The 12,295-nt window shown below is 31.8% G+C and overlaps 1 protein-coding gene across 7 annotated transcripts; it reads left to right on the top strand.

Annotated features, from left to right (window-relative positions):
- The first annotated feature begins 4,245 nt into the window (after positions 1-4,245).
- On the top strand, positions 4,246-11,824 carry LOC111429348 (uncharacterized). 7 transcript variants are annotated; one of them, XM_071197599.1, is made up of 14 exons: positions 4,248-4,751; positions 4,812-4,897; positions 4,961-4,991; positions 5,071-5,113; positions 5,177-5,477; positions 7,184-7,289; positions 7,342-8,570; positions 9,093-9,220; positions 9,284-9,385; positions 9,580-9,825; positions 9,888-10,060; positions 10,122-10,306; positions 10,360-10,755; positions 10,818-11,824. In XM_071197599.1, exons 7-11 carry the CDS (start codon positions 8,489-8,491, stop codon positions 9,927-9,929), a joined length of 600 nt encoding a protein of 199 aa, XP_071053700.1. In that variant the 5' UTR covers positions 4,248-4,751; positions 4,812-4,897; positions 4,961-4,991; positions 5,071-5,113; positions 5,177-5,477; positions 7,184-7,289; positions 7,342-8,488; the 3' UTR covers positions 9,930-10,060; positions 10,122-10,306; positions 10,360-10,755; positions 10,818-11,824. The 7 variants fall into 7 exon arrangements, with proteins under 7 accessions (XP_071053702.1, XP_071053701.1, XP_071053700.1 ...); XM_071197601.1 differs by lacking the exons at positions 5,071-5,113; positions 5,177-5,477 and having other exon boundaries at positions 4,246-4,751; positions 7,191-7,289; XM_071197600.1 differs by lacking the exons at positions 5,071-5,113; positions 5,177-5,477 and having other exon boundaries at positions 4,247-4,751.
- Positions 11,825-12,295: the final 471 nt, after the last annotated feature.

The following is a 12,295-nucleotide window of genomic DNA, read 5'->3' as shown; positions in this document are numbered from 1 at the left end:
AAAAATATCGTGTAGATTTTTGGTGCATTTAGTACAGAGGATTTTTAACGTAACGAGTAAGTAATTAAAATGTAATACAAGTACATAATGTACTAATATCAGAATTAATTATTATAGGCAGTATCAGAATTGTCCCTCACCGATTTTGTTGAAATTTGGTACAGCGATAGTATGGCCAAAAATAAGGTTTACGAATTTTTTTATACGTGCTAATAAAGCCCCTGGGGCGAGTTATAAGGGTTGGAAATCGGGGCGAAATATATATATTCGCTTGTAGGCTGAAAACGAAAATAGCTATCGAAATGTGGTAAATTTAAACTGATATTCATTTTCATTGATATGTCACACATATATCTGAGGAACTCAGGGGGTAAACTACCCCTAGTTTTTTGGAATATTTTAAAAATTACCCTGTCGATTTTGGCGATATTATGTGTCCTCATAGTACGTTTAAAAATATTAATGACGTGTTTTTTCTTATTTGCCTCTGATCATCCCCTGCAAAATTACGGGGTATGATAGATAACCCCTTTCCTTAAGAATAATGTGATAAACTGTAACACTTTTGAACAATATTTTGAAGAAAACCATAAATTAGTTGTAAATTAAGATTTACGCAGTAAAATAAACCCTATACGACATTAAGAGGTGGCTGGAGTTAACTACCCTAACCACCCCACAAACACGTGTTATTTGGTCGTTCAAACATGTCTGTCCTGGATGGTTATGTTTAAACTTATTAATTTCATAGTTTTCCAAGGTCTCAATTAAGTTATTTTTATTTATTCGGTGTATTAATTGGGAATTGTCTCTTTCATCAAATTTGTGATCTCCGTTGAAGATAAGGTGTCTTCCGAAATTGGACCTTTGTTGATTTTTGTGTTCTTTAATTCTAGTTTTCAATGATCTTCTAGTTTCTCCAATGTAGACCGCACCACATGTGCCGCACTCTAATTTGTATACTCCATTATCTTCCATTTTGTCTATTTTGTCTTTATTGTTTATAAGGATTTGTCCAATGGTGTTCTTACTTTTGGATATGAGTGTGATATTATATCTTTTGAGGATCCTTTTTATTTTATTATTTATATTACCCTGATATTCCAATGTCCTGTATATTTTGTTATTATTTTCTTGTGGAATGTTGAGTGTTATCTGTCTATTAAGACTGTTTTTATTCTTCTGTTTTTCAAACATTCTATCAATCAATTCTGTTCGGTATCCGTTGTTTCGACCTATTTGTTTTATTATGTTAATTTCCTTGTTCAATTCAATCTTGTTTAGGTTCGTGTTTAGGGCTCTGTGTATTTAAGCCCTGAATGCCGCCATTTTTTGTGTGTGATCATGTTGAGAATTTTGCGGAATGATTACATCCGTCTGTGTAGGTTTTCTATATACAGGTGAGTCAGAAAGAATGGGAAATCCGAATACTGGAGATACTAGACACCAAAATATGATGATTTAACGTAACATCTCTTATACAAATGTCGGTGGTTTTTAATACACAGGGTGTTGAATGTTAAATTCTTATTTCGAAATTTCTTGATAATTTTGAAGGTTTTTGTACTATTAACATAAAATTTGGTAGTTTTATGTTTTCGGGCATGAGAAATACGAATTTGAAACTTGTTTTGTTATTGCTCGTACTAGATACACGCTGCTCGTTTGATAAATCAAATCATAAGTTTTTTGGCTTGACAGCTACGACCAATAAGAGCTGCAAATCACAAAGAGCATTCATTTTTACATAAAAAAGGTACTCTTATTGAAATTGTCTAACATAAGTCTATCGGTTTTCGAATTATTTACTTTTAAATGTTTAAATGTATTTTTTCTTCTAAAATATTCGTTTTTAACATAAGCAAAGTTGGGTTATTTTTCCGATTATGTTTCGACAATTGCCTATTAATTGTCAACATTGATCTAATTTCCGTGTGCAATAATCATTTTTACCAACAATAAAGTTATTACCAATTTGAAAATGCCACGACATAATGAGTTTTTTAATAGTGAGAAATCCAGATTTAAGTCCACTGGATTTTTGAAAATAGTCACAATATTCTATTGTTATTAATTAATTATTATTGTAATCGATTATTATCGTTACTAATTGCTATAGTTACTGTGTTATTGATTTTAAATGTTAACCTTAAAATTACTTTGAAACAATTAAAAGCAGATAACTTGGAAACCAGTAGACTTAGACAATGTAAGCAAAAGTACCTTTTCTGTGCAGAATTGAAAACTCCTTCAGATTTCTGGTTCTAATTCACCATACCTCAACTGACAAAATAGTCATGTCTTGATAACTTAAACGTACAGTGTGATTACTCGTAGAGGGCCTACGAGTAATCACAAAACAAATATCAAATTCGTGTTTCTCATGCTCCAAACCATCTAACTACCAAATTTGATGTTAATAATACAAAAATGTTCAAAATTATCAAGAAATTTCGAAATAAAAATTTAACTTTCAACATGCTGTGTATTAAAAACCACCGACATTTGTATAAGTCATGTTAGGTTAAATCGTCATATTTTGGTGTCTAGTGTCTCCGGTATTCGGATTTCCCATTCTTTCTAACTCATCCTGTATATTGTATTTTAGTTTTTCATTTGTTCTTTCTATTGTCATGTCCAAGAAATTGATTTTGTTATCTTCTTCTATTTCTACTGTAAACTGTATGTCCTTATGTAATGTGTTTAAATAGGAGTGCAGAGTGTCGATGATGTTGTTATTATTTTTTGTGTTAACAAATACAATAATGTCGTCAGCATATCGTTGCCATAGAATTATACTATCTCTAAATGGATTGCTATTATTTATAATCTTGGTAATCTCAATTTCATTCAAAAAGATATCTGCCAACAAGCCACTGAGTGGCGATCCCATTGGGAGACCTTTATTGTAACTATTGCATTGGTTATTAAAAATGCAAAAATTTAGTTTTAAGCATATGTCGAACAAATTGTAAATGTTTTTGCTGTCATCTTTGTTTTCTATTTTTTCGTCCAAAACGTTTTTTAAAATTTCCATTGTTTGGTTGGTGGGTACGTTTGTATATAAATTAGTGATATCAAAAGGTATCATAGTGAATTCCTCTGGAAGTTCTGTGTTGTTTATTATGTTGATTAGTTCTTCTCGGTTGTTTAATGTATATTTTGCTTTAAAATCAGTAATATCTTTAAAGATATAAGGAACTTTGATGTTTTATATGTGCTGATGTCGTTTGATGCTATTATTGGACGAATTGGTATATTGTGTTTGTGTAATTTGGGTTGACAAAAGTGATTTTGGGTTTTTATTATGTTTTTCTATTGTATATTTTGAATCCATTATGACTTTTTTGGCTATTTTATGAAATGCTGTAGTAGGGTTTTTTATGGAAATTGTGAAACCGTTTTCTTTTAAAAATTGTTCAGTCTTCTCTAGGTATTCTTCTCTAGGACTGTCATTATGTTGTTTAATTTTATGTCTTATGCTGTTTATAATTTTGCCTTCTTCTCTGATTTTTCTTTCTTTCATCTCCTCCTTTTTCTTTGTTGTTTCCCTTTTTTCTTCTTTGATTAATATCTGTTGAAGTTCCTTTGGTATATTTTCTCTATTCGGCATGTATTTCGTCATGGCTTTCAATTCTAAAGCTGTTCTTCTTAGGTTTGGTTTTGATTGTAGAGCATATTTGTGACCTTTAGTAAGCATCCTCAATTCCTGTTGATCGAATTTTATGTTTGTTAAATTTGTGATTCTTTCATGAAAAATGTGTTGTTGTTTGTCATCGTTATTGTTTGTATGTAACTTATTGTTTCCTATTTGTGCCTTCTTTCTTTCATCTCCTCCTTTTTCTTTGTTGTTTCCCTTGTTTCTTCTTTGATTAATATCTGTTGAAATTCCTTTTGTATATTTTCTCTATTCGGCATGTATTTCGTCATGGCTTCCAATTCTAAAGCTGTTCTTCTTAGGTTTGGTTTTGATTGTAGAGCATATTTGTGATCTTTAGTAAGCATCCTCAAGTCCTGTTGATCGAATTTTATGTTTGTTAAATTTGTGATTCTTTCATGAAAAATATTTTGAAATACGATGACAAACAACAACACATATGTGTTGTTGTTTGTCATCGTTATTGTTTGTATGTAACTTATTGTTTCCTATTTGTGCCTTTTTTTCTTTCCTCAAGTTGTATCGCGACATTCTGGGTCCGTTAAATTTCAAATTTAAAAATATAATATAGGCAACTTCAAAACTGATTTTCTAACCTATAACGGTAACAAACACGTGCACACATAATTCCATCTTGTTCTTTAGTTTAGACTTGATACTTGATACACAATTTTACTATTAATAATAACATAGACACTTTTCAATAAAGCGCTTCATAGAGATTTCAAGATGCAAATTGTCAAGGGAGCTTTAAAATTAAATTGACGTAAGTGTAATCAAATTTAGTATTTAATCTAAAAGACAATTTATTATCAACATTCAATGAATACAATTTTAAATTGATTTTTAACATTTTTAAGTATAGTAGTTGTTATTTTATAATAGGAAATTTGAAGGTTCCTGAAGATGGTTTTATAAAAGGACCGAAACCGGTAGAATTTATAACATTACATCCATTTTAATAAAAATACAGAAAAATAAAAGTATTTTACTTTATTTTTTACTTTGCTTATATAATATGTAAAATATTCTTGTTTTGTTTCATCATAACAGCTCTTTCTACTTTGTTTTTGTGAGTACAACTTGTGTTTTTGTGAGTACCACTTGTTTATTTGTTTGTTATGTTAAATTGTTATTTTTTCAATTCCTACAGGACCTTACTGCTGATCACTTCGATTTTTTTGTTTGATCAGTTCGATCAGTTTTTGGTAATTTCGTAATCTCGGCGACTTTTTTCTGGTAAGTATAGCCTTCTTTTTCTTTGCATATATTGTTGCTAATTTGGTTTTTTCATTCCTATAGCTCCTTCTATTTTAAATTTCAATTTTTGTTGGTAAGCATAACTTTATTATTCGAACGTTTGTATCATAATATCTATAATAATTTTTTATCATTCACATCCTATCATTCAGCACCCACTGCAATTAGATTTTAACGTTCTTTTCATCAAGCGATGTAAGTATACATGATTTTTTATTAAAATAAAATAAATTATTGTATGAATCTTTTTTTATCAAGATGTCTCAAGACGGTTTTAGTCAAATTGATTTAACTGCCCCCGGTTTCGCCAGCAGCCAGGAGTTATTCCTGTTAAACAGTTTTGACATAAACCTGTTGAACATATCGACTGTTGAGAAGGCGCTGGATCCAAACGTGCAACCTAATGAGCAGCCGATGGATCCTAACGTGGAATCTAATGCGCAGCAAGATCCGTCGCTTCTGAACGTCGCAGGTTCCGCGAATGTCGACGATAAAAATGTGAAACGCCTTTCACTTCGTCGGAATTCGGGGAACCGTGAACATTGGAGGAAGGTTGCAGGTGTGTGGGTACCGTCAGAAAAGTATAGAGAGGAAAGAAGGGAGGCACGTGCTCGTTCGCGACGTAGCCAACGCAAGTATGTGTCAGTTGAACCAGCGACCCCGTCGAAGGTTGAAATGACACAGTCGAAAGTGGTTACCGAGAACGAGTCCGATAAATCCAACGACTCTCTTGCTTTAATGGCGGTATCACAACACTGTAGTACCGTAAACCGGAAGTATCTTAAAGCTACTAAGGCTTCTTCTTCTTCTTCTAAAGCTTCATTGGCTCCTGCTCCCGTTACTAACTCAAATATCCCTAACACCGAAATTCCTTCGTTAAGCCCGAAAGTACAGGTAAACGTCGTTTTGCGCCGGTTCGATTTACGCCGATTCACAATTACGCCGGTTGGCGCCGGCGTGGGATTCCCCAGGAGATTCATACAGGAGATTTTTACAGACTGGTATAAAAATTATTTTTGCCCTACTGTGCTTAAATTTTGTGACCGAAATAACCTTCCAAAGAAATCAATCCTCCTATTAGACAATGCCCTAGGACATCAGGAAAATCTTGAAACTTTAGAGACGGAATTGGACGTCAAGGTAATTTACATGCCCTCTAACACAATCTCCGTTTTATAGCACATGGATTAGGGGTAATTTCTACCTTTAAAGTGTATTATTTGCGCATAACATTAAAAGCAATGATTAAGGCGATAGATACTAATTCCAATGGGACCGTCAAAGACTATTGGCGATCATACGACATTTTAAAAGGAATAAATAATCTAAAGTCGGTTTGGGACGAAGTGACAAACAATTGTTTAAGCGGCGTTGGACGTAAACTTTTGCCTGAATTTATACAAGGTGCAAGTGTAGAAGTGGTAAATAACATTAACATAAACGAGGACATCAGGCTTACACGCGAATGTGGATTCGAAGACGTAACAACTGAAGATGTGACCGATCTGTTAGACGGGCATGATCAACCACTCTCAAATCAAGAATTAGAAAAGTTAATCGAGGCATATGATCGCCCTCGATCAGAAAATCCCGAAGAAGAAGAGGAGGATGAGAAAGAAAATGATAGGAAAATCCTAAAAACGGATGATCTAATTCGTATCCATTCCTCTATAGAAAGATTAACATGTGAGCTCTCTGAGATAGATGGGGATTACAATCGAAGCGCAAATGTTAAAAGAAGTGTCACAGCTGCCGTTGGACCTTATGCAAATGAATTTGGAATATATATAGAATATGTATTAAATAAACATGTTAGATTGTTCTTAGAATTTTGACATGGAACCTAACCTTATACCGTCCATTATATTTGTGTTCATTTTACGCCGATTTTGTTTACGCCGGTGTCTCTTGGAACGGAACCCTGGCGTAAAACGACGTTTACCTGCTACTTCAGATATTTCCGATGTGTCTGCCAGCCTTTTTTCAAACGCAACGTGTACAGCAGTAGAAACTACCAAAGGGGTGATTTTAGCCGAAATTAATAGTTTATACCAAAATTTTTATAAAGACCTTCATGAAAAGGTTCGTCAATTGCAAACCTCTTTGAGAGAGCTTTCACAGTTTAGAGAAGGGCTGGCGTCGAGCTGTAACTATTCTTTAACAATATCGCTCGACATCACCATAGCATCATTAACCTGTGAAATTAAAAAGGCTGAATCTATTTTATCTAGTTTCACTACTAATAGCGTAAACTTCCCTTCCTAGCTTAAAGATGACTGCTAACATGAGAGTTAATCATATGATTAGACTGTGCGAATTGGAGCAGAAAGTTGTCTCGTTGGAGGTAAAATTAGAAGCTATATTTAAGTTGGTACGTTATACTTATAATACTTTTTTCCATGTCATTAATTTTATCTTCTCAGCTGCAGAGTGTGTCAGAATCGGCAGTGGTGAGGGGTGAAGTGCATGTGCAAAACATGCACATTAACCATTGTACATCTGTTAGTTCACCGACTCCGGCACCAGCAGCACCACCACCTCCTTACGAAGAAGTAAACCAAAGATATCAAGAAGAGGAGGAGGAGTGCTAATTGCTATTATTTTATAGTTCAATACTCGATATATTTTATGTATCTATATAAAGTTACTTTTGCTATATTTCCTGTATTTCCTGTGTGTCTTATCCTGTTAATGTCATAATTCATTTAGTGGGAGAATCATGATCGATAAGAAACTAAAGTGTTTACCGCAACCGCTAACATTGCCAATATTAAATTTTAGTAAAGGTACGATCGAAGAACACTTTACAAGACACAGTAATTTATTTGGTGGAAAATGTAAGCGAGGTTTAATTGTAGGACCATCTGGTGTCGGAAAAACAAATGCTATGTTATCGCTTTTAGTTGCACGTAATGGCCTGCTCTTCCTAAACTTATACTTATGCTCCAATTCGTTATACCAAAATAAGTACGATTTTTTAAGACGTTTAATTGAACCTATAAAAGATTGCGGTTACACTGAGAGAAAAATGTCATTTTAAAATAAGATGGCATCACTTTTAACCAATATCCTTTTGTTTTAAAAGTGAAAACTGTTGTTACTACCAGATAGTATTTTATTTTAAAATAGATAGGTTGTTACTTTAATAATGTCAGTTGTTGATTTTAAATCGCAAAAATTATTGTATTAAATTATGAAAGACTTTTGTGGTAATATGAATATAATTTTAGCGAAAGATAAAAAGTTCTTGAATTAAAAGTGTGTCCTTGTTGTTTAACAAAACTTCTTGAACATCTTATTTTAAGAAGTAACTTTTTTAATTCAAAACCTTCTAGTTATTGCCATTAAAAATAACACTTTTATATGAAAAGGTACATTATTTTGTTTTGTTCACGTGGTATTATCGCGTGATTTCGATCGACCTCGAACGTGTTCACACGTGTTCATTGGTGTTCATCTTTAGTTTCTGTGCTCCCTGTGCTCCACAGAGATAATCTGTGCTGTGCTCTTAGTTTGGTGGTGATTGCGAATGAGTAGGGACGTACAGTTTAGCCACGTTTAGCGAAGAAAATGGAAGAAATGGACGAGTCCGATATTGTAAGTTCATTGCTCATCAAGTTGAACTTGCCAGAGTTTATAGATGAATTCAAAGGTAAGAAAAAGGAATCATATTTCTAGTTACAAATAACGGCAATTACGGTATATCTCGTTGCTAAGTTAAACAAATTATTTAGGCGCCACCCGTAAATGTACCCGGAAACTTGAAATTATTCGTTTTAAATTCACGTCGCATCAGTGTTGGCTAGGTTACAGAATAGAAAAAGGGGAATATAACATACGCAAACATTTGAATCGGAGGCCTGAAAATGTTTAATAAAATATGCGTCTTATGTTAGATTCGAGCAAAGACTGTTTATGCTTTATGCGGTAGGTTTGCCGGCGCGACGTCGTGACGTCATCGACAAGAGTCAAGAAATTCGTTACAGTATTTTTCTAGTTTTTTATTCATTCTCTTATGATGACTGGTGCGACATGAATTTAAAACGAATAATTTCAGTTTTCCGGATACATTTACGGGTGGCGTCTAAATAATTTGTTTAACTTAGCAACGAGATATACCGTAATTGCCATTGTTTATTACATCGTTAATTAATCAAAAAAAAATTAATTTTAGAAAAAGGAATAGACATAGAAGTTCTCAAAGAACTTACTATATCAGACGTTGATAACTTAATACCGTACGAAAAATTCGGGAAACGAATTAAATTTCGATGCAATCTATTCAAGTGGAAAGAAGAAAATGTATGATATTATGATTGTAGACGCAGTTAAGCAAATACTTATATTTTTTTTCTGTGCACTTAGGGTTATTTCACACCTTTAGCATCAACAAAGTCAGCGGCACAATCAAGTGTGGGTTCATGGTTAGAGAATATTCCGTTAGTAATTAGTCCGGCGCCGGACGATGTAAGTTTTTTATTTATATATTTTTATATTATTATGCGGAATAATAATCTGCTTATTGATTTGTTTATATGTTACTTAAGCTCAGGACTCTCGAACTAAAACAAGCCTATTAGCCAATTTTCTTTTTTACTAATGGAACGCAAATTATAATTTATAATTTAATTAAGTAATTAGTAAACCGAGGTAATTTTTAGTCTACGCCGCCCACTCTCTGGTCCGAGTTTACCAAAGAAAGTTTAGAACAGACATTAAAACAAACCATTAAAGGTCAACTGGTATTGAAATATTTTCAGCAACATCAATCCTTAGACAAAAAACATCAGACAGATCTTGTACATATAATCGTCGAATGTATGTTTTCAGATAACAAAAAAATTACCGCTGATGTGTTTGAAAAATATGCTAAGTCAATAGTAGAGTTGTTTCCTTCTGAAATTCAGGTACATACAACATTTGAAATACAAATCCTAACAAATAAATAATAATATTTATATATGTATAGTTAAAAAAGGTTTTTGTTATACACGATTTCCTACACTCCTAGAAAGAATAAAAAAAATCCGAGTGGAAAACTTTACGACCGTTACAGTAATATACGATACCAATCAAAAAAATTAAAGGTTTCAGAAGAAAATAAAGAAAATAATAGTTTACAAAATCTTGATTTTGTAGAAGGTAAAATAAGTTAGTCGGTGACGGATGTGTATCTCTAATGTCTACATTTGTTCTTATGTAGATGACATCGAATATTATACAGCATTCTTATTAACAAACTCCGATCCATGTCTTTGGGAAAAAGTTAAAAATTATTGGCAGCGCACTGCGAAATACAGATTAAATTCATTTAAATCATTTGATGGGTCATTAAATGATATTTTAAAACAGTGGCCAAAATATAATGATGTAAAAGGATATGAATTGGTATAATATGAATATTATTTATTTTAATTTCATTAAAACATTTAATTTTTTAGATTAATATTGATTTCGAAAATATCCATGAAGGTAAAGGATCTCTTCTACTACAAAATTTTGATGACTTTATAGACAAAATATTACCCATATATAATGCAGATATAAAAGATCAATTTAACAGAGAGCTGTTAGGTCAACTACAAACACCCACACAGTTATCAAAAGGTAAAATAATAATACTTATTTTTTTATATAAGGTGTTACATTATCGTTTATTGACAAGCGAAAATCGTTAATTCACAAGAAACTCTAAACCTTAATGCCCAGTTATAGAGTCAACTTAAAAATTTTAAGTTCACTTTAACATGCTTTCTATAGCCATGGATTTATCGTGGATTACCATGGTAAAACAACAAAGTGAAATTTAAAATTTTTAAATCGGTTATGAAACTGGAGTAAGTTTGTAGTTTGTTATACAAAGTAAACATGTGTCATTAACATTTGATTCTTTTTGTAGATTCAAGGGACTATTTTATAGTAATATTACTGCATGCGATACTCCAACCAAAGCGTATTAATAAATGGCACAAACCTACCATATTAGATGCACAAGAAGATTTTGTGTTACAAGTTAATACAACAAACGATATTTGTTCCAAGATAGAAACGTTAAGAGATAAATACAGGGACAAGAAGATCAGACTGCAACCACGCATAATTGTAGTAGGTACTGACAAAAAAAAATTTCTAGAATTTTATGTGTACAGTGATGGTATACAGTATAAGTTAAATTCTTTTATTGAATGTCTTGATATTACTATAAAACTAATATACGTTTTTAATTTGGAATTCTCGCCAATAAGTAAATTGGTATGGCAATTTTTTGCCACATATTTTTTTAAAATAACTGAAGGAAGTGTAAATGTTGTTGATAGCCTAATTGCGCGGCTTAGTAATCAGACTAATCAGTCAAAATTACTTTAATTAAATCTATCATGTTTACTTGCTTTTTGTGTAGCTTTAAGTTTAATTTAAGTTCAGAGTTACTATAAATTTATGTAAATTTACAAGAGAGTAAATACGATGCATTTAGAGATAAAATTGATTTATCCGCTTGCAAAGTTGTGAAAGAGCTGACTTACAAAGGTAGCAAATATTAAAAAGGTTTTGTGATTTTTGATTCCACTAAGCAGCTCCCAAATATTTTTGAAATAATGAATATTGTTTTTGATAAAAATAAATTTTACTTTCTTTGTTTTCAATGGGAGGTCATAGAATATCTTGAACACTACCTGGTTTATAAGATTGCTTCAAAACATACTTGTGCCATTGTTAAATGTTTGAAGGAGGTGTGTAGTGGCCCAACACATTTTTATTTTTTATGCACAGGGAAAGAGTTGTGAAGCTGTCTGGTGTTACGTTATGCTAACACTTTCAACAAAACCGAAATTACCCTACTTATCATATTGTTTTCTCATACTTGTATTGTATAGCTTTCAAATAAATAACTAGTAACATAATCAATTAAGGTGTTTCACTTACCAAATTCCTACTTTTTCAAATGGTAAAGTATTTTAATATAAAATACGATACCTATTACCATAAAATTGGTATTGTATTAAACTAATAACTTATTCTTTTAACTGAAAATTTAAAACATTTGGTGATAAAAAGGTTAATTTTTTTAAAGAAAAAGAAAACTTTTAAGTGAAAAAACAACCTTTATTGCACTAATAACTTATGTTTTTATCTGAAAATTAAAAATTTTTGTAGTAATAATGTTTTCATTTTGAAATAAAAAGATACAAATTTTAATCAAAAAGGAAAACTTCATTGATTCAATAACTTAAGAGTTTTGTTATAATAAATCGCACTTTTATCGCAATAATGTTCACATATAAGTTTAATATTTAACACATTAAATTTAAAAAGGTAGTTTATTAATTCAATAGTTATTATTTTTACGCCAAAAATTATATATTTTACCATAAATGA

The sequence above is a fragment of the Onthophagus taurus genome, chromosome 7, assembly GCF_036711975.1.
Source record: "Onthophagus taurus isolate NC chromosome 7, IU_Otau_3.0, whole genome shotgun sequence".
Taxonomy (NCBI): domain Eukaryota; kingdom Metazoa; phylum Arthropoda; class Insecta; order Coleoptera; family Scarabaeidae; genus Onthophagus; species Onthophagus taurus.
Note: the sequence above shows the minus strand (reverse complement) of the source record. Positions and strands in the feature narration are given on the sequence as shown.